Source organism: Ranitomeya variabilis, chromosome 5, assembly GCF_051348905.1.
Source record: "Ranitomeya variabilis isolate aRanVar5 chromosome 5, aRanVar5.hap1, whole genome shotgun sequence".
NCBI lineage: Eukaryota > Metazoa > Chordata > Amphibia > Anura > Dendrobatidae > Ranitomeya > Ranitomeya variabilis.
The window spans coordinates 85,146,786-85,170,150 of record NC_135236.1 but is presented as its reverse complement, the minus strand read 5'-3'; the positions used below and the strand labels follow the sequence as shown (position 1 = coordinate 85,170,150).

Genomic DNA, 23,365 nt, shown 5'->3' with positions numbered 1-23,365 from the left:
CTCATCATTCTCCCCTGCGCACGCTGATCGCCGGCAGAGCAGGGGAGAATGATGAGAGCCATCTTCAGCATTTGGGGAACAGCCCTTACTGTAGCGCTGCTTTTAACGCGCTGGGACTTATCACACGGATGACATCTCAGTGTGTCATCCATGTGCACGTGTGTGGGACGTTTAGTAGCCCGTGCTGCCCGTAAACAATTGACATGACTATGTGTGGGTCACAAGGACACATCGTAGATTTCAATGTATCTATGTGTGTCAATGTTTCCGGTATGTGTGAAAACTGTCACCACACGTACCAGAGACATGGACGTGTGAAAGAGCCCTTAGAGCATGTTCTCACATGCATTTCTGCATGTCTGAAAATATTGCAGATGGGTCGCAAATTGCAAAATATACACTGACATACGCTGGATAAAATTACATGTGTGAATTTGAAATTCCCAGCGTTGGTCGATTTGCGCTGTGAATATTTTTTGCTGTGTGTAGATGAGATTTCTGAAAATCTCCTGCACAATGCCATCACTGATTTTATCGGACAAGGGCTATCCATGGTTCTCACGGATAGATCTTGTACCTATGATATTCTATGGGGCTGTGCACGTCTGATTTTTTCCTTGGACCGAGTGGTCCGCAGAAAGACTCGGAGATATGTCTGATATTGATCCGAATGCTGGATCAAAATCAGCAATGCAAGTCTATCAGACCACAATGGAGAAAAAAAAAATCTCTCTATATCTGATAAAAACTAATGTCACTCTGTTCAGAATAATTGGACCGGTATTCTCAGATATGGAGAATATGGTTGTGTGACCCTAAAAATGCATCAGGGGCAGACGTATCATTGTGCACAGGGGCCCAAGAGGTAAGGGGGCCACTACCAGCTCCAAAGCAGGCGGAATTAGGCATTATGATGAACTCTTGGACTGCAAAGAGCCCATATACTGATCTTGCACAGGGGCCCTTTTCAGTCTGTGTCCGCCACTAGGTTGCATGTATAACAAATATAACGCACCCTTATTTGCACACCTTATTCACTAAAAGTGTACAATAGAACTGCAGCAGATTCTAAAAATCAGCAGAATACCCTAAAATCCTACATATTTTCCTACTTAGATTTGATCCACTGCTGTGCAATAGGTGAAATCAGCAGAAAAAAAAACTCCACCAAAATCAGCAATTAAATTTACAAGCAGCAAATTGTGGATTTAGGTGCGGATTTTTAGGACGGTTTTATAATGTAATTTTTACACTGTGTGTAAGAACCGTAGGACAATGCATAGTTCTGTATCCATCATGTGATATATTGGAGATTTATTAGTGCAAGCTTCAAATAACCTAAAATTTTGCAATCCCTATAAAATGAAATCAGTTCTAGCAATAAGCTATTAAAGGTCAAACATTATCTTACAATAAGTAACCGCTAGCGTTGGCGACACAGATAATGATTATAGGGGTCGTTCCCTACTGATTCTGGGGAGTGATATTAGACTGCAGTGAATATACTAATAATCCTACCCAGGGTGCCAGGATTTCACAGTGCGGGGAGAAGGCGAATATTACAATGACTTTCGTAATACTGTCTGATCCGCAGTTGGCCCTCGTCCCCCTGTGCCCAGGCTGGCACTGTATGCTTATAGTGTTTGCACTGGATGAATGGCAGCATGGAATGTGGACCAGGTGGAGTTATAGGGTTAGGGCCAGCCCCGTACTGTGCGATTGGTGGAGTTATAGGGTCAGGGCCAGCCCCATTCTCTGTGTACAAGAGCAGCACACTGACAGGCAGCTTCTCACAGGCTCTGCACAGTTATTACAGACATGTGGCTTTATGTTATAGCCGGGGTCATCCTCATCTTCATCATCGTAAAGTCATGGCTGGGAAGTCGGGGTCCGAACCCATTTGCTGTGGACACCCGGAGACCCCCAGGACCGGTCGTGTTTGATAAGGCAATGAAGAGGAAAGTGATAAAGAATGGTAAGACGACGACGCCTGTACCCATCACTGTCTTTGTGTTATGATTCAGGTCTTTCGGGGAACCCCTTAGCACTTTGACACTGCACGATTATCGGACATGATCGTTCCTAGTAATGATCGTTCGCTCTAATCAGGTTGACCCGATCACCCAAAGAACGAAGAAAATGCACAATCTTCGGGTGAGAGGATCACAAAAGATCATCGTTCTGGGCAGCGCATCCTCCAATGTAAACAGGACCTGCGCTGTCGAGAACAATGGCAGCCTATGAGCCCACAATGATCTATTACTGATCGTTGTGTGAGCACCAGAGCAGCGGTCAGCCTGCGTAAGCAGGAGGTCAAACGTGATGCTGGTCGGTGATCGTCTAAGGTCAGTCTCACACCTCCAGATATTTCCGGTACCGGAGTTATCCGTGTCCGTGTGCTCACGTGGTACCATCCGTGTGGGATCCGTGTGATGTCCGTGTATTGAAACAATGTTTAAATTTTAACCCTATGACTTTAAAAACGCACATGGATGGCATCCGTGTGCGGTACGTGTTTACCCGCACCCATTGACTTTAATGGGTCTGTGTGATCCAGCGCTCCCACGAACGCTGACATGTCTCCTTGTTTTGCACACGGACACACGGTCCGTGAAAACATGCTGACATGTGCAGAGACACATTCATTTTAATGTCTCTGCGTGTGTCAGTCTCTCCTTTACGTGAGGAAACTGTCACCACACGTACCGGAGACACTGATGTGTGAAACCGGCCTTAGGCTGCTCATAACACAAGGGAAATAGGCCCCAAAGTGTCGACAGTGCTTCCTGAGGAGAAAGCTTGTATAATCAACTCAAACACAGCTCTGCTACATCTGACAAACACAGCTCTGCTACACGTGCGAACTCTGGGTGTCATCGCTAATGCTGAGACTGCACGTACTGCCTCTGTAACCATGGGAGGTCGGGCATATATAAGTAATAGAGCACTTCCCGTGTGTTACACCCACACTCTGGTATCCATCACACAATCATGTGACGAGGAGCGCTGACTCCTGGGTGACAGTGCATTATGGGCTGTGCGTGCAGTTCCTGTGTCTAACACAGGGGGCAGCAGATCTCACTTGTAATCCAGCCAGATCATGAGTTAACTGAAAGTCAGGGTATGTTCACATACAGCTTTTTTTTTTTGCAGTTTTTTTCATTTTTTCTGCAAGAAAAACATTGCGTAAAATTCATGCGTTTTTTTTTTTCTCCATTCATTAGAATGCATATACACTGAAAAAATTAACATGCTGTAGATTTAAAAAAAAAAGGCCCAGCAGCTCAAAAAAGGATAGGAAATAAACCAAGTGTGTGCATGACTTGTTTTTTTTTTTTTCTTAAATCTCATTCACTTTGCTGGTACTGTAAAAATCTGCCCAGTCTGAACATGCCCTAAAATTGCATCGCAAGGGGCTGACATTTCACAATCGAGCCGATCTCTGCTCTTTTACGAACGCTGCTAATACGATTGTTCGGCATGTTATTGGCAGCACATCTCCCTCTGCATAAATGTACGGCAATGGATTTGGTAATGTCTTCCTAGGAATAATGGCTGACCGTTTACAGCAAGGAAGGTAAAATCACCAGTGGATAAAAAGTTGTCGCTGTCATGTTGTTGGAAGTTTTTATTAACTGTTTCTTAGTTGAAAATCTTCTAGAGGTAAAAAAACACACACACACACCGAGGCCCTGATTCATCATTTGCGAGTGGTGCACCTGGTTCATAAATTTTGCGCAAAGTCAAAAAATGTCTTTATTTTTGTCTTTAACTGCAAAAAGTTGCGCTTTTTTTTTTTTATTATTATTACTAAATGATGCAAAAAATTGCACAAAAAAATTCTGGATTATATAAAATTTCTCCATCTTCTCCATTGTCACTGTGAGTAAATCTTACTGCAGTCTGATGTAATCCGAGTGCAGTTCAGTGTTTTCCATGCACTCATTGATGTGCATGGCCAAGCGCGTCCAAATATGTGATGAAACTCGGCATGCAGCGATTCCTTTTTTTTTGCTTAGACCGTCTGTGTCCGAGGAAAACATCGGACATGTGCACAGCCCCGTAGAATAACACTGGTCCGATGTTTTGTCAGATCACACTTGGTCAGCAAATAGTCTTATGTATCCATGGTTATCACCACTCATATGGGTTGTAACCATGGCTATCTAAGGTACTGCAATGCCCTGCACATTGGGTAAGTGACACAGCGAATAAGGAGAACTATACTAGATTTCTAATTGGAGGTTTTTGATGATAATAATAATGTTATTCCTACTACATATTGGGATATAATCTTGGAGATGGGAACACCCCTTTAAATCCGAGGTGAACACATTTCTGCCTACCCTAAATTGCACAATGAGGGAGAGTTATCCAAATTTTAGAAATGTAGAGCATTTACCAAGTACAACCAGTCAGGCCTTAAAAAATAAATAAAAATGGAAACAGGTAGATCATATCATATCAGTTTTGATAAATCTCCCCCATTGATTCATTGCAGACGACAACAGACCATAAATGAACATATTATTACACAATGATCTACTATATAATTGTCTAAGGGTCACTTCCGTCTGTCCTGTCTGTCTGTAACGGTTATTCGTTCGCTGATTGGTCTTGCCAGCGGCCTGTCATGGCTGCCGCGACCAATCAGCGACGCGCACAGTCCGGAAGAAAATGGCCGCTCCTTACTCCCCGCACTCACTGCCGGGCGCCCGCATACACCCCTCCGCTCACCGCTCACACAGGGTTAATGCCGGCGGTAACGGACAGCGTAATGCCGCGGGTAACTCACTCCGTTACCGCCGCTATTAACCCTGTAATGAGCGCTCCTGTGTATGGGAGAGACAGGCGAGATGGCCAAAATTTTGTTCGCCCGCCTTAGCACAGATTGTCTGTCTGTTTCTCACAGGAAATATCACACAGTGCAATCAGGTCAAGTTTAAGTGATTTTCCGATATTATAATTATTGTTAGGCCATTAACCCCCTCAATGTGCACATAGCGTAAAATGATGTCATATGGTGGCGGCGGGTGTATGACGTTCCTGCACCGGTATTGTACCCGGCAGATGATGGCTTTGTTACACAGCCAGCATCAGCCTGTCTTATTAGCGGTCAGATGTTCAATCAACGACAGTGGGGTGTAAATAATATCATTGTCGTTGCACATGTGCATCGGCCCCCATCAATCCCGCGCAATGGCATCACACGGGTAGGTTGTTGGAAGCCGGGGTTCTGCTGAAAGCGCCTTTAACTGCCATTTTGGTCCTGCTGTGAAGATCAGTCATAGGCCGGAGACACACTAGCGTATCACATCGGATGTGATGCGGCTCCTGCTCTGCTGCGAGCGTGATCCGAGTGTCCGTGCTCCGATCTTCTTGCAAGAGGATCGCAGCACAGCTGCTGGAGGAGACGGAGAAATTAATTTCTCCATTGCCAGTGTCCGCGGGCAAAACTGAAAATAAAGCTAAAACAACAACCACAAGACGTATTTCATCAACGAAGGTATCATTTTAATCAGTATAACGGCGCTGACCTGATACTGTGTGTAGGTTACCGTGCACAATCCTGCTGACAGGTTCGCTTTAACCCACTGAAATATATACAACATAAACCTTTTATAAGTTCAGCATTTCCATACCCGTATACACCTCATACTGCCAGGTAATTTTTACTGAATAAAGAATGCCATAAAAAAAACCTAAAAAACAGTGGTGGATTTAACATTGATGGAAATGGTCAAAGGGAAATTGTCTTCCAAAAGTTCTTCTCACTAGTCAATCTATTATTTTTGATGATATGCAGAATTCTCATTCCCATAATACATTCTCCATTTTTTTTTTAAATAGCTTTCTCTCCTGAAAAAGTTCCGGATAAACTGGACGCCATAGTTATTGGCAGTGGAATCGGAGGACAAGGAGTAGCTGCACTGCTCGCCAGGGCTGGAAAACGGGTACTGGTCTTGGAGCAACTGGGAAAATTGGGTGGCTGCTGCCATACTTTCAATGAGAAGGGCTATGAGTTTGATGTGGGTGAGTATGAAATAATGGAGACAGATACCAATACATAACATGCTTCACCAGACATGTTATCCATAAGATAGGAGATAAGTTGTTGATCGGTGAAGGTCTGACCACTAGGTCCTACACCGACCAGCAGAACGGGGAACTTTTATCCAGGTTGTAATAGAGTGGCACCTCCGCTCCATTCATTCCCTATGGGGCTGCTGAGCTCTGCCCTTGTGTTTTTTTTTTTTTTTGTTTTTTTTTTTTCCGGCAGCCCAATAGACAATGAATGGAGCATCAGTTGGGAGCCAACCTGCCGCTCTATTTTGTAACAAGGAGAAAGGTGCAACATCAGAGATAAAACTTCTCCGTTTTGCTGATCGGTGCGGATCTCGGCAGTTGGACCCCCAACAATTAGAATATTCTCACCGGATGACCCCTATAACCATATCCTTTACATTCACTCTCAGGAATTCATTACATTGGACAGCTGAATGAGGAATCTCCTTCTCGGATTTTGGTGGACCAGTTGACGGATGGTCAGCTGCAGTGGTCTTTAATGGACAATCCATTTGATGTGGTGGTCTTGGGGGACCCAAACAATGGCCGTCGTTACAACATGAAAGCTGGGAGAAAAGCCTATGCTGATGAACTGAAAAAGGCATTTCCAGGGGAGGAGAAGGCCATTGATGATTTTTTGCATCTGGTTAAGGTTAGTAGAGTGCGGTATGAGGCCTCATATCAGTGATTACCTTAGTAAGCTACACAACGCTAGGTCCTCTGGAGAGGAAGGCAATCTTCACAGCACTCCTAGAAGGGATCCAAATCAGCCCACACCTCCATTATATCCACATACAAACTTCCTACTGGATTATTATTTTAAGGGATTTTCCAGGATGTTGGATAGCCCCTAAAAATAAAAAAAAAAATGGCTGTTTTTTTTTCCATCAGAAATAGTGATATCTTTGACAATGGATTGTCATTTATTGCAACTCAGTCCTATGAAGTGAGAAAGCTAAGCTGCAATACCATTTGCAACCTGTGGATAGGAGTGTCACTGTTTCTAAAAGAAACAGCCGTTTTTTCACTGGTTGGACAAACCCTTTAAGTTCAGCAGAAAGCAGTAAGCTCTTAAGCGCCTCCTTAGTAGCAGCCGCAGAAAGCCAGAAAGTGATCTTCTAAAGGCCGGAGTCACACTAGACCGTAATATGACCCAGTGCAATGCGATAAAAAATCGCATAGCACTCTTCTCAATGTTAATCTATGGGGCAGCTCCTATTATCCGTTGTTTTCTCGGCTTCCGCATGCTGTGATTGTCAGCGTATCTCGGCCGAGAATCGCCAATGAAAGTCTATGGGGGTGAGAAAAATCGGATTACACACGGACCATCAGTGTGACTGGCGAGAAATACGCAGCGGTGGTCTATAGAAAAGCCGGCACTTCACCCCGGTGTACAGTAAAATCACACTGACATGTTAGAATAGAACAAATAAAATTAATGTCTACACATAGTATAGGTATATATACACTCACCGGCCACTTTATGAGGTACACCTGTCCAACTTCTTGTTAACACTTAATTTCTAATCAGCCAATCACATGGCGGCAACTCAGTGCATTTAGGCATGTAGACATGGTCAAGACAATCTCCTGCAGTTCAAACCGAGCATCAGTATGGGGAAGAAAGGTGATTTGAGTGCCTTTGAACGTGGCATGGTTGTTGGTGCCAGAAGGGCTGGTCTGAGTATTTCAGAAACTGCTGATCTACTGGGATTTTCACGCACAACCATCTCTAGGGTTTACAGAGAATGGCCCGAAAAAGAAAAAAAATCCAGTGAGCGGCAGTTCTGTGGGCGGAAATGCCTTGTTGATGCCAGAGGTCAGAGGAGAATGGGCAGACTGGTTCGAGCTGATAGAAAGGCAACAGTGACTCAAATCGCCACCCGTTACAACCAAGGTAGGCCTAAGAGCATCTCTGAACGCACAGTGCGTCGAACTTTGAGGCAGATGGGCTACAGCAGCAGAAGACCACACCGGGTACCACTCCTTTCAGCTAAGAACAGGAAACTGAGGCTACAATTTGTACAAGCTCATCGAAATTGGACAGTAGAAGATTGGAAAAACGTTGCTTGGTCTGATGAGTCTCGATTTCTGCTGCGACATTCGGATGGTAGGGTCAGAATTTGGCGTAAACAACATGAAAGCATGGATCCATCCTGCCTTGTATGGAGCATCTTTGGGATGTGCAGCCGACAAATCTGCGGCAACTGTGTGATGCCATCATGTCAATATGGACCAAAATCTCTGAGGAATGCTTCCAGCACCTTGTTGAATCTATGCCACGAAGAATTGAGGCAGTTCTGAAGGCAAAAGGGGTCCAACCCGTTACTAGCATGGTGTACCTAATAAAGTGGCCGGTGAGTGTGTGTGTGTGTATATATATATATATATATATATATATATATATATATATATATATATATATATATATATATATATATATATATATATATATATATATATACATACATATATTTATATCTCATATAGCGCTAGAAAAGCCGCCGGTAATTCAATTGCTGGCTTTTGCTATCTCCTTCCCAAACCCGACAGGATATGAGACATGCTTTACATACAGTAAACCATCTCATATCCCTTATTTTTTTTACATATTCCTCAATTCTAATGTTTGAAGTGTATGTGTGCAAAATTTGGGGACTCTAGCTGTTAAAATAAAGGGTTAAATCGCGGGATTTTCTCCGCCAGAGTGGTAAAGCCAGTGACTGAGGGCAGATATTAATAGCCTAGAGAGGGACCATGGTTTAGCCCCCTGGCTACAAACATCTGCCCCCAGCCACCCCAGAAAAGGCACATCTGTAAGATGCGCCTATTCTGACACTTGGCCTCTCTCTTCCCACTCCCGTGTAGCGATGGGATATGGGGTAATAAAGGGTTAATGTCACCTTGCTATTGTAAGGTGACATTAAGCCAGGTTAATAATGGAGAGGTGTCAATAAGACACCTATCCATTATTAATCCAATAGTAGTAAATGGTTAATAAAACACACACATTTGGAAAAAAGTATTTTAATGAAATAAAGACCCAGGGTGTTGTAATAGTTTATTATACTCTTAATCCAATTGAAGACCCTTGTCACCTGAAACAAAGTTAAAATAACAAATCAACAATATTCCATACCTTCCGTTGTTCAGTCTTGTCCCACGATGTAAATCCATCTGAAGGGGTTAAAGATTTTTACAGCCAGGAGCTCTGCTAATGCAGCTGTGCTCCTGACTGTAAAATCTGGGGAATGAATGGGAAGCAGGGGAACGTAGCTACCTAGACTTGCGGTGCTGCGCCCCCTGCTGGCATAACCTCATATGAACTCGAGCGTGAGAAAAGATTCAGAAAAATTCCCACGCTCGAGTTCATATGAGTTTATGTCAGCAGGGGGCGCAGTACCGCAAGTCTAGGTAGCTACAAAAATATAAATATTATTATTATTATTATTATTATATTTTTAGACTGTGTATATGTTTTTACTAATATTTGAGGCCATGGATCCATTCTATGTCCGTTTTACAAGCCGGCGAGAAAATATCGCCATACGGATGACACACGGATAATTTGATGCGAGGAAATCGCATCCTCGCACTGCACACGGATCACTGTTTTGTAAACATTTGTGCGATTCTCGGCCGTGTAAAACGGACCGTATTTTTATACGTTGTGTGTTCCCGGCCAAATGCAAAGGAATTTCAAGCTCTTTATCAGATAAACGGAGCTCTTATTTTTGACCCTATTTAAAGGGGCTGACTGACTTGACAAAAATGTTATGTTGTCACATACAATAAGTTCTAATAATCTGCTCAAACACCCTCATTCTGGCACAAAGATCTCCACTGGGATAGGAATTGATGGCGTCCCTTTATTTGGTCATATTGTTTGTACTTTCTTTTGCAAATAAATTGTCTTACAGGGGATGTCTATGATTAAAAGAGAAATTGGGCCAATATTGGACAAGTGAATAAAGGTAGCTTCACTTACAGTGCTTCTATTGCAGTACCCCCTCCGGTCACTGGCAGGGATTGGATGCAGTAGTCACATACGTCTCACAGCCAAGCAATCAAATACAAGCAAATGTGCTAAGGCTACAGGGGTTCTTTAAATTCTTATGTTTTTACATTCTTCACCATTGGGCAATTTTCTCTTGATCATGGACAACCCCTTTTAGCTGTCATGAAATATTTGGTTAAAAAAAAAGGTGGATTTAAGTGTCGGCTAAATCTAACTATCATTTGTACTACCTAGAAAGTGGCTGGTCGGGTCCCAGACATGGTCATCATTAAGGTGCTCCCTTTGCCGATCTCCCGATTCTTGTGTAGCACCGGACTGTTGAATTGGTTCTCCCCGTTTTTCCGCTACGCTAAACGCAGTGTGACCGAGGTTGTCAGCGAATTCACCAAGAACAAGGAGTTACAGGCCGTACTAAGCTACATATTTGGGACCTATGGTAAGTGGCCAGAAATCTATGTACAGTAGTTAAGAGTAATATTTGGGCTTCTTAACATTCCCATACGTAATATACAGACTGACTAGTGGAATATTATTAACATGTCACTGTGTTTAAAACCCAAAGATGTATACAGATGTTGTCCAGTTCAGCAAAACATGTCTGTTTTATTACTCTTAGTAACAACGACACCCTTGTCCCCAGGCTGTGACTGGTATTGCAGCTCAGACTGGTGCTGCAGTGCTAGCAGCGGCTCATGGACAAGAGTACATGCAATGTATGAACTGCATTCACAAGATATGAATGGTGACATTGTTAGAATTTCCTGATAATGGTAAGGGTGTGTTCATTTGGCAAATGGCAGATAAGCCGAAACTGCAGTGTAAATAATTGGAGCGTTTCCTCCTATAATTACAGAGGGGAGCTGAGCATATATAGGTACAGCGGCAACTGTACGTTATAGGATCACATAACATTTCACTACAGAACCTCTCCTCTTAGGGTACGTGCCCACAATCAGGATTTGCTGCGGGTTTGGTACCTTGTATTTATGTAGAGCCAAACCCGCAGCGGCCAGCTGTGACAGCATAGTGGGTGAGATTTCTAGAAATCTCATGTCCACTGTGCGACTATGTGCACCTGCGGATCACCCGCGAAAACTGATATAGGGCCCGGGTTTATGTGATGCACAGACAGACTGCGAGTTTATTGACCCGTATATGCCTGTGAAGCTAAGGAGTGCAGGTCAGGAGACCTGCGACCTATCCGTGCCGATGTGGGAAACCAGCCTTGGGGTTCGTGCACATGGCACCTTGTAGATGCCAGGGTACCTGCATTGTTTGGCTATAGGGAGACACTCAAGGCATGTGCACATACAGTATCCTTAAGCTGTCGGAAGACCCTTCTGACTGTGGTTTGTCCCCCCCAAATGTACAAAGAATCTACAATATTAAAGTCCATGATTCCTCTCCCCCTTCCACCATCATTTGCCTTCAGGAGCGTTGTCTGGAGACACTCGCATACATTAGATTGTTGGCCGAACCTGAGTAATCCATATCCAGTAGGCTTCATTGAAATGCGGCCTGTAACAAGACTGATTCTCTGTAATCTACTCTTATACTGAACCCCATATCATCTGACGGAAGAGAACGTCTCAAGGAGTTGATATTTCTTAGTTTATCTGGAAATGCCCTGTAAGGTGCGGCCGGTACCCAGTGGAGCATTGTGATCTGGTTTGACATGAGTTTGGGTGTAGACCTTGAACTGTCAAACTCTATTATCTCACAGAACAATGACATTCTTATTTGGGGTTCGTACTTGAGGAGATTTTATATATATATATTTTTTTCTAGTATCTATTTAGCCCCTAATGTTAGTCATATGCCTCAGGGAATAAGAAACGGTATCTCTCCTGTCTCCTCAGGTGTGTTCCCAGACAAGGCCAGCTTTTCTCTGCATGCCATACTGATCGATCATTTCATGAATGGAGCCTGGTATCCCACCGGTGGTGCCAGTGAAATCACCTACCACCTTGCGCCCACGATTGCAAAAGCTGGAGGAGCTGTTCTGTCAAGAGCAACTGTAGAGCAAATCCTGGTGAACAGTGATAAGAGAGCTTGTGGTGAGTACCGGCCATCTGTACCGAGAAGCATCATGTGCTGTGTACATAGATCGTAACAATGCTTTCTGTGGGCCCCTACATCCTGACACACCTCGAAGAAAAAAAAAAGAGTTATATACTGCTATCCAGGCCTAATGGGCATGTACGGACCCATCCCTGCCACGAGGTCCGTTCAGAGAATACTGGAATTCAAAACCCAAAATGTTAGTATTTCATCTATTTGTTTCACAACTCTTTTTGTGTCTTATATGTAATGTCATTAGAAAATTACCTATTGTTTAAACCAGGTTTTTTTGTTACACATCTGTGTGTGTGTATATATATATATATATATATATATATATATATATATATATATATATATATATATATATATATATATATATATATATATATAGATAGATGCGTTTCCAAAAAAGCAGGCAGCACTCCATTTTCTTACAGATAATATGTAGGATTTTAATGAACCCACATGTCTCTGCGACGTTTCGGCTCTGAATGAGCCTTTCTCAAGCAGTGAGTGTTACATCTTAGTGCATATATATATAGACAATCCCATCGTCCCTCACTTACAGCCAATTAAAGTGCAATTCCAACCTTTTGTCATACATATTCTCATCGGTTACATAAAGTGCTAACTAGTGTCCGGTGTTCACACATCTCCACATTCCGTCTAGTAGACTATTAATGATCTGAACCGTTGTTCCTGCTTACCTCTGCAGAGACATGCCGTCGATGGAGGATATCGGCGTTCTAAATTAGTCACTGCGCATGTCCCAGCGCTTACAATTCCATCATAACCACGTGTATGATTAAAGGCCAATCAGACACCAAGGGGCGGTATCCAGAGTCAGGCGCATGCGCTGTAGCGTCTATTGGCGCCATATTGGATGTGGCAAAACACACAGGGTTAGCTACCGCCATCTTAGTTGTGGAGTATCAAGGTGTTAGCGATAAACATATATTGTTAACAGGGAATCAAGTACCTCTATGCCGCATCTATAATCAGGCGCACGCGCAAAGCGCCTGTTACCGCCATATTAGTTGTGGCATATCTCCCATAGCCATAGTGGTTGTGGCGTGCCTCACAGGGTGCTTTATCCACACTAATCCATTTACTTATTGAGAAGATTAATCAGCGCTTATGGTACAAGCTTACTCAGCCTTTTCTAACGCCCTACAAAATGAATAATTCTCACTAAAGTGTAGTTCACTTTTACACAGCACTCTTTCACTGCCGCATGGACCTTTTCATGCCTAATCCCGCCCTGGCAGCCAGAACTGGCCTTATTACAGACCATCCTCCAGTTACCAAGCAGTGTCTAGAGGCTGCCCTAAGCCTTTCATGGCAAACTGCCTCACCTCCTGACTCCTGCATAGCGGTAGCAATACAGACCGGCTACCACCTAAACCGCAGCTGTGTGAACAAACACTTGGTCCTTTTGTGTACGAATCATAAAGGAACTATTAACCCTTTCAGGCAAAAGCCACAACCCCTGGACTTTATACACCACATCACAATCTATTAATATAGCAAAAAAATACTAAAATATCATTTTGCAAAAATGTATTCATTGGCCTTCAATCACATCACATGTATGACTAATGTTATTAATTATTTCACATTAAATTTATGCTTCATTTCTTGAGAAGAATCTTTTAAAGAAAAGGAAAACTCTTTCTCTCCATCTCCACACGTCCCCCCAGGCAAGATCTTATGACCGTATGCAAGCGGCAAAATCACCTAGATAAAACAGATATATAAAATTAGGAACATAACCAAAGCCAATCAAATATTCCTAAGTGTAAAATTACAGTAATAGACCATCACTTCTGTATCTTCAACAACACAGTACAAGATGAAAAACAGGACATTACAGAATTGCATGCATTTTGAAATCCACATTTAGACCTTTGGGCCTGAGAGTATTCAACTTATATATCCACATTAATTCCCTCTTCTTGAGGACTTGCTCCCTATCACCTCCCCTCCTATCCACTGGTACCGTATCTATAATTTTACATTTTAGATCTCTCTCGGAATGATTACATTCAGTAAAGTGTTTAGGCACAGGGAGATCAGTTCTCTTCTTCCTTATGGTATATCGGTGCTGGTTCATTCTAACCTTGAACTCACAGGTCGTTTCACCGACATACCACAGATTACACGGACACATCAGGAGGTAGATGACATAATCTGAGTTACATGTCAAGTAGTGTTTAATTTCATATGTCTTTCCCGTTATTGGGTGTTCAAATGTTCCACCCTTGACCATATGCGTACAATTCACGCAACTCAAGCAAGGAAAACATCCATTTTTTCTGGAGCCAGTCAGGAACAATTGTCTGCTCGTCTTGCTTGGGCCTACATCAGATTTAATCAAAAAGTCCCTAATATTCTTATTCTTTTTATATGAATATAGAGGTGGTAATTTCAACTCTTTTATATCAGGCAGACATTTCCCCAGCATCCCCCAATGTTTAGTTATGACATTTGCTACCAACTTACTCTCCTCTCCCTATGTGGTAACAAATGGGACACGTCTTTGTTTTCTTTTACATTCATCTTTTACATCCTTCTTTATAAGTTTTATTCTATTTTCTTGTAATACCTTATTTTTGGTTATTTCCAACAAATTTCTAGGGTAGCCCCTATCAAGAAATTTTTTAACCATTAAGTCCACCACTGTACCTAGATCTTCCTCTTTTTTAACAATACGTCTTACTCTAAGCAGTTGACTTAACAGAATAGACTTTATCATAGACCGTGGATGTTGACTATCAAACAACAGAAGATAGAAACAATCAGTATTTTTTACAAACAGTGTGGTACTTAATTCCCCTCTGTCTAGACTGACAAGTACATCAAGAAACTGGATATTCCTTCTAGACATGACCAGCGTGAATTTAATGGTGTCATCGATAGTGTTTAAAAATAGATGGAAATTCTCCAACTCTCTCTGAGACCCTGTCCAAAGGAGGAAGACATCATCTATGTACCTCCACCACACCAATACATGTCGGAAGTGGTGGGATACATAGATGAGGTCCTCCTCCAGGACCTCCAGGACCAAATTTGCATACGCAAATCACACGCGCATCCAACGCTTCTTTTAAGCAAGCCTTGATCTCTTTACTTATATCAAACTTTGGATCACAATCCATTCTCAGGTACACACTGTCATCATTTAATTGTCTCGTAACTTCAGCAATGTACATTTCCTTGTCCAAGACGACGACTGCTCCTCCCTTATCTGCGGGTTTCACCACAATATCGTCGTCATGGACAAGTTCATGCAGTGCCTCAAACTCTTCCTTCAAAATGTTCGGATGTGCGTATTCTTTTACTACATTATTCCTTATTTGCTCAATGTCTAATTTCACTGCTATTTCAAAGGCCTCAATTGCTGCTGAGTTGATTGGTGGAATAAATCTACTGTTTTTCTTTAATTGTACCGCATTCAAGTCAAATTCATTGCTAATGTCTTTATCATTGAACCATTCTCTCAGTCTAATCTGTCTAAAAAAATGTTCAAGATCCAGCTGTGACTCGAACCAGTCTTTATGCGCACATGGGCTGAAACTTAGTCCCTTACTTAATACAGAAATTTGCATGTCCGTTAGTACCTTTTTCGAAATATTTACTATGAGTTCTGTTCCCTCCTCCTGAGGTTTATTGTCTTCTGGGGTTGTGCCTTGGTTTTTTCTGTCTTCTTTTTGCCTCCGATGTTGGCGCCTGCCTCCCCGCCTTTTTCTTCTTCTGAAGTTTTGGTCACACAGATGTGACTAATAAGGAATAATGTAGTAAAAGAATACGCACATCCGAACATTTTGAAGGAAGAGTTTGAGGCACTGCAGAAACTTGTCCATGACGACGATATTGTGGTGAAACCCGCAGATAAGGGAGGAGCAGTCGTCATCATGGACAAGGAAATGTACGTTGCTGAAGTTATGAGACAATTAAATGATGACAATGTGTACCTGAGAATGGATTGTGATCCAAAGTTTGATATAAGTAAAGAGATCAAGGCTTGCTTAAAAGAAGCGTTGGATGCGGGTGTGATAGATCAGGATCTGTATGATTACCTATTTGAGAATCACCCACGCACTCCGGTGCTGTATATAATTCCGAAGATACATAAGTCGATGGTCAACCCTCCAGGGCGACCTATAGTGTCGGGGGTGGGCTCTATCTTTAATAAGATGGGTATCTTCCTCGACAAAATCCTCAACCCTATGGCTAAACAATGTAAGTCATATATTAGAGATACAACGGATTTTCTAAATAAATTGGAAGCACTACATTTAGAGGGTGATGTCATACTTGCATCCTTCGATGTAGTGTCTCTTTATACATCTATTGACCATGAACAGGGTTTGAGGGCAGTTGAAAGGAAGTTAGATCCATCAAGGTTCACACTGGAAGGTAAAACATTTCTATTGAAAATGCTAGAAATTATTTTGAAACGAAACGACTTCATGTTCGGTGATACGTTTTACACGCAAAAACGTGGAACCGCCATGGGGGCCAATATGGCCCCCGCGTATGCAAATTTGGTCATGGAGGTCCTGGAGGAGGACCTCATCTATGTATCCCACCACTTCCGACATGTTTTGGTGTGGTGGAGGTACATAGATGATGTCTTCCTCCTTTGGACAGGGTCTCAGAGAGAGTTGGAGAATTTCCATCTATTTTTAAACACTATCGATGACACCATTAAATTCATGCTGGTCACGTCTAGAAGGAATATCTAGTTTCTTGATGTACTTGTCAGTCTAGATAGAGGGGAATTAAGTACCACACTGTTTGTAAAAAATACTGATAGAAACAATCTTCTGTTGTTTGATAGTCAACATCCACGGTCTATGATAAAGTCTTTTCTGTTAAGTCAACTGCTTAGAGTAAGACGTATTGTTAAAAAAGAGGAAGATCTAGGTACAGTGGTGGACTTAATGGTTAAAAAATTTCTTGATAGGGGCTACCCTAGAAATTTGTTGGAAATAACCAAAAATAAGGTATTACAAGAAAATAGAGTAAAACTTATAAAGAAGGATGTAAAAGATGAATGCAAAAGAAAACAAAGACGTGTCCCATTTGTTACCACATAGGGAGAGGAGAGTAAGTTGGTAGCAATTGTCATAACTAAACATTGGGGGATGCTGGGGAAATGTCTGCCTGATATAAAAGAGTTGAAATTACCACCTCTATATTCATATAAAAAGAATAAGAATATTAGGGACTTTTTGATTAAATCTGATGTAGGCCCAAGCAAGACGAGCAGACAATTGTTCCTGACTGGCTCCAGAAAAAATGGATGTTTTCCTTGCTTGAGTTGCGTGAATTGTACGCATATGGTCAAGGGTGGAACATTTGAACACCCAATAACGGGAAAGACATATGAAATTAAACACTACTTGACATGTAACTCAGATTATGTCATCTACCTCCTGATGTGTCCGTGTAATCTGTGGTATGTCGGTGAAACGACCTGTGAGTTCAAGGTTAGAATGAACCAGCACCGATATACCATAAGGAAGAAGAGAACTGATCTCCCTGTGCCTAAACACTTTACTGAATGTAATCATTCCGAGAGAGATCTAAAATGTAAAATTATAGATACGGTACCAGTGGATAGGAGGGGAGGTGATAGGGAGCAAGTCCTCAAGAAGAGGGAATTAATGTGGATATATAAGTTGAATACTCTCAGGCCCAAAGGTCTAAATGTGGATTTCAAAATGCATGCAATTCTGTAATGTACGGTTTTTCATCTTGTACTGTGTTGTTGAAGATACAGAAGTGATGGTCTATTACTGTAATTTTACACTTAGGAATATTTGATTGGCTTTGGTTATGTTCCTAATTTTATATATCTGTTTTATCTAGGTGATTTTGCCGCTTGCATACGGTCATAAGATCTTGCCTGGGGGGACGTGTGGAGATGGAGAGAAATAGAGTTTTCCTTTTCTTTAAAAGATTCTTCTCAAGAAATGAAGCATAAATTTAATGTGAAATAATTAATAACATTAGTCATACATGTGATGTGATTGAAGGCCAATGAATACATTTTTGCAAAATGATATTTTAGTATTTTTTTGCTATATTAATAGATTGTGATGTGGTGTATAAAGTCCAGGGGTTGTGGCTTTTGCCTGAAAGGGTTAATAGTTCCTTTATGATTCGTACACAAAAGGACCAAGTGTTTGTTCACACAGCTGCGGTTTAGGTGGTAGCCGGTCTGTATTGCTACCGCTATGCAGGAGTCAGGAGGTGAGGCAGTTTGCCATGAAAGGCTTAGTGCAGCCTCTAGACCCTGCTTGGTAACTGGAGGATGGTCTGTAATAAGGCCAGTTCTGGCTGCCAGGGCGGGATTAGGCATGAAAAGGTCCATGCGGCAGTGAAAGAGTGCTGTGTAAAAGTGAACTACACTTTAGTGAGAATTATTCATTTTGTAGGGCGCTAGAAAAGGCTGAGTAAGCTTGTACCATAAGCGCTGATTAATCTTCTCAATAAGTAAATGGATTAGTGTGGATAAAGCACCCTGTGAGGCCACAACCACTATGGCTATGGGAGATATGCCACAACTAATATGGCGGTAACAGGCGCTTTGCGCGTGCGCCTGATTATAGATGCGGCATAGAGGTACTTGATTCCCTGTTAACAATATATGTTTATCGCTAACACCTTGATACTCCACAACTAAGATGGCGGTAGCTAACCCTGTGTGTTTTGCCACATCCAATATGGCGCCAATAGACGCTACAGCGCATGCGCCTGACTCTGGATACCGCCCCTTGGTGTCTGATTGGCCTTTAATCATACACGTGGTTATGACGGAATTGTAAGCGCTGGGACATGCGCAGTGACTAATTTAGAACGCCGATATCCTCCATCGACGGCATGTCTCTGCAGAGGTAAGCAGGAACAATGGTTCAGATCATTAATAATCTACTAGACGGAATGTGGAGATGTGTGAACACCGGACACTAGTTAGCACTTAAGCACTTTATGTAACCAATGAGAATATGTATGACAAAAGGTTGGAATTGCACTTTAATTGGCTGTAAGTGAGGGATGATGGGATTGTCTCTATATATATGCACTAAGATGTAACACTCACTGCTTGAGAAAGGCTCATTCAGAGCCGAAACGTCGCAGAGACATGTGGGTTCATTAAAATCCTACATATTATCTGTAAGAAAATGGAGTGCTGCCTGCTTTTTTGGAAACGTATGGACTAGAGACGACCAGTGGACGGGTAGTCTGGGGGCTTTGCACCCGAAGATAAGTAAAGGATTTGTGCTGTTCCAATTTTTGCTATTAGATAGATAGATAGCTATTTTTCTTACAGATATATATATAAGAAAAATACTGTGAAAAAAATAAATATATATATATTTCACAGTATTTTTCTTACATTTTTTTTTCTATATCGTGATCTCTTAAAAAATAAATAAATAAATAAAATTGCAATCTTCCTATTTTCACATTGACCACTAGGGCTATTTTAAACTCATACTTGCTGTTCTTTCAGGATGAGTTTTCAGCAGTTTCATTTATCCTCAGAGGTTACAATGACTGACCGCACCTCTGTACACGGCTGGTGACAAGGGATCTACCAATCACACTTAGTGATGTCACAGCCGACCTAGTCCCCCCCTCTTTTCGTTCTTTTCATTAGACTCTTCAATACAAAACATAGCGTCCGAGTCTGTTCATTGTGGACAATGCACATGTGCATTTCCTGTAACAGGATGTTTGAGTCTACAAAATCCCAAGTGGCCGGTGTGAAAATTGCAATATTTCTCATTTTTAATTTTCAATAATGAGAAATTTTAATTTTACATTTTTAATTATTATATGGAACAATGTTTCTTTGCCAAAATAAAATACATTTAACACAAAAAGCTGATGAAAACATTTGGTCATTTTCTGATAACACATCCCTTTTAAAAACCGAATATTCTGAAATATGGCCACCTTTTCCAGCTCTCTAAGAGTTATCACCCAACTGTTCTAGCTGGATGGCAAGTCCTATGAGAAGTGTAATGGCAGCCATGTTGGTTGTCACTTATCTTTCATAGGTCTTTGTCTTGCTTCTAAATCCCAAGCAATAAGGGTAATGTAAATCGTAGTAATATCTATAGTGCCGTCAGAGCGTCAGAGGAATTGTCAATAATTTACTTCTTTTTGGTGTTTCTGTAGGTGTTGTTGTCAGAGGAAAGGGCATGGACCCCATGAATATTTTTGCTCCAATTGTAATTACTGATGCCGGGATCTTTAACACATATGAGAAGCTTCTGCCTCCTGAGGTTAAATCAATGCCAGGTAAATGGAAGCACTATATTTTATTTTATTTATTTATTTTTTGTTAATCTCTTGGTAAAGGAACACAAAAATAATAAGAAAGGGAATCACTGAGACAAAAGGGTGGGGAGAGGCTTCTGCTGCAGACAGACCTTATTAGTTAGGCCACATCCACATGTCAATTTTCTCCATCAGTATTTCTAGTCCAAAACTAGGAATGTGGCAAGCAGAAAAAGTTCATGGGAATTTTTTTTTGTAAGGGAATTTATCAGAAATCACCTATTGGGTTTCGTGACCTTTTCACAGCAAGCCATACGGTAATTTGCATGTACACTATTTCTGGACTATCTCTAATTTTCAGTTGTCTCTGATCTAGTTGACGCTAGCTGCTATGATGTTTCCCATACACTGTCATGAAGGATTCCTGCTCTTCTATCTCTGTATAGCACATGTTCAGAAGCAGTTGCTGCAAGGAGTACATTATACAACAGCATTGAGCAGTGTAGCTGTAAATCCAGCTCCGGGGTGAGAGAAACACTTACTAGAAAGTATCAGCACTGAGTAAGTGTGTCCATACATGCTTCTCTCTGCTGTAATAGACAGAAAGGTGTCAGTCTGCCTTATCTTGAGAAGGAGTGATGTTACTAGTATTTTACAGTGAGTGATGAGGGGGACAAATGGCTCATAAGATGAGAGGAATGCAAACTACTTTAATAAGATTTATTAAAGTTTCTCATGTTTGCTTGTGCTGTTGCTTTATACAAAGTTTATTGAAAACGTAGAGACTATTCAAAGTCCTTTCTGCACGCCATAGAGCGCGTCCCTAATCCTCTCCCCTGGAAATCAAAAAGTCCTTTTCTGACTTTGGTCTCCAGCGTAAGACAAGTACTTTTCACAGCTCGGCCATATTGACTGGTCTCATAAGCAAGTACAGAACAAAATCACAATAAGGACTTGTTCACAATATGAGTTTTTACAGTGTTTATTTTCTGTGCATTTTTGCCGCAAAAAAAAAAATGCAGCGTTTTACAGTACCAGCAAAATCAATGAATGAGATTTCTGTAATCTCATGAACATGCTCCAATTTTTTTTTTCCTGGCAGATTTGAACCATCAGAGCATTTTTTCCCTTCAAATCTGCATCATGTGAATTCTTTGAGCATTTTCGCAGCATTTTTCACCCATTCAAATGGATAGGGGAAAAAAGCTTTAAAAATGCATGTATTTTATGCAGCGTTTTCCTGCCAACACTTTTTTTTTCTTTTGCTGCAGAAAAATCTGCTGCAAATAGTCAGTGTATGCAGGCAGGCTAAAAATAATGCAAAAAAAGCAGAGTTAAAAAAGTCTTTAGCACATAGATTTAAAAAGCTAAAATACAGAGTTAATATATCCCGACACAGGAATATCGGAGCTTTATCTGGGGAAATGTTTAACTTCTCCTTGGCAGCGCGGGTGACAATTACTGAAGCAAATATCCCTTATCGCTGTTTACCAGCAGAACTTTCTATACAGTATATCAGGCGGGGGAAGCCAAAGTCCAGCAGATCCCTGTCTCCATGATTCCTACGTGATCTTGCATTTTTCTAGTATATAGCCATCGGCTTATATCGGGATTACAGCGGCACATCTGTCCTGTATGTGTGGATCATGTACGATATAGAATAATCCCCCGTATTCACTTTCTCGCTTCTATATGTGCTCTTAGTAATTAATCCTGAGCCCTGTATTCTCCCTCCAGAGATCCAATCTCAGCTGGGCATGCTGCGACACGGAACGGGGGGCTTCAGCCTCTTCGTTGGCATAAAAGGCTCAAAAGAAGAACTCCAACTTCCTGCCTCAAACTACATCTACATACCAGGCAACGACCTGCAGAAAATGTACGTACCAGCCCGGATTAACTCTGTATACCGTGGGGCATATATGAGGCATACTGTACTTGTCAGCTGTCCCTCAAATAGGGGTGGGGAACATGAGAATTTTCCCCAAAATTAGCATTTCTGGCCATTATAACGCGTTCGTAGATGGAATGGGGTAGACCATCCGTGGTCGGGGAGTAACTCCAGAAAATGACTGTTCCTCTGTAGTTCATCCCCAAGCTATTGATGGCACAGTGAAATTGTAATATTTTCCCACCCTTTAATCTACGCAAAGATGAGAGGCTAAGTGATCGTTGGGGTCTCCATTGTTGAACTCTCCAATAATCACTAGGACAGAGATCTCAAGTCTTCTGTTCTTCTTCACTGCAAAATCTCATTGAGGAGGCGTATGAAAGGAGGACAGCTGAGTGTTCAGGCTGCCGCTCCACTCAGTGTCTGTGGGTTATAACCAAGTATAATTTATTTTTCTGAAACGCTCTGGCATTTGAGATAAAACATTCTCTACAGTTCTGGAATAGATGAGACTGGTCCAATGCCAATCCTGGCCGGCTCTTCCCAGCACTGCTGCAGATCAGTTTTTTTTTCCCCTATTTACACATGAACTCTATCAGTCCCATAAAAGTCAATGGAGCGGTGGTCACACATGCAAATGGACTTGTGGGACCACCATGCTCAGGAACAGGATTATTTTATCTCTTAGGTAACTGCTATCGCCCTTTGCAAACACTTTTTCGTTATCAGTATACAGTATGTGATTCCTGTGTATCAGAACTCTGCGACTCCCATACCCTATGGTTGAGTTGATCTTATGATGGAGCCATTTACATGAAAACTTTTATTACTTAATTGTGGTCACCACCAATTTACTCTTATCCTATTTCCGCAGTTGTCGGGTTCTCCCGGAAATAATCAGTATATTATATTTGTTTTTACACTGTGGAGAGCCATAACAAATGTCCTGGCGGCTTTATTCATCGCTGAGCGCTAGTATCATTTGCTCTCCAATGTTGGGTTCTATTCGATCTTAAAACTTCCGCTTGTCA

At 41.8% G+C, this 23,365-nt stretch overlaps 1 protein-coding gene across 1 annotated transcript in view; it reads left to right on the top strand.

The window, feature by feature from the left end:
* Positions 1 to 1,757: 1,757 nt before the first annotated feature.
* The window catches only part of RETSAT (retinol saturase), a 33,629-nt gene continuing 12,021 nt past the window's right edge, over positions 1,758 to 23,365 (top strand). The window contains exons 1-7 of the mRNA XM_077262810.1: positions 1,758 to 1,975; positions 5,851 to 6,033; positions 6,477 to 6,718; positions 10,319 to 10,520; positions 11,944 to 12,141; positions 20,345 to 20,467; positions 22,184 to 22,322. Of these exons, the coding sequence (XP_077118925.1) occupies positions 1,819 to 1,975; positions 5,851 to 6,033; positions 6,477 to 6,718; positions 10,319 to 10,520; positions 11,944 to 12,141; positions 20,345 to 20,467; positions 22,184 to 22,322 (1,244 nt within the window). The 5' untranslated portion in view covers positions 1,758 to 1,818. The remainder of the gene's footprint in view (positions 1,976 to 5,850; positions 6,034 to 6,476; positions 6,719 to 10,318; positions 10,521 to 11,943; positions 12,142 to 20,344; positions 20,468 to 22,183; positions 22,323 to 23,365) is intronic.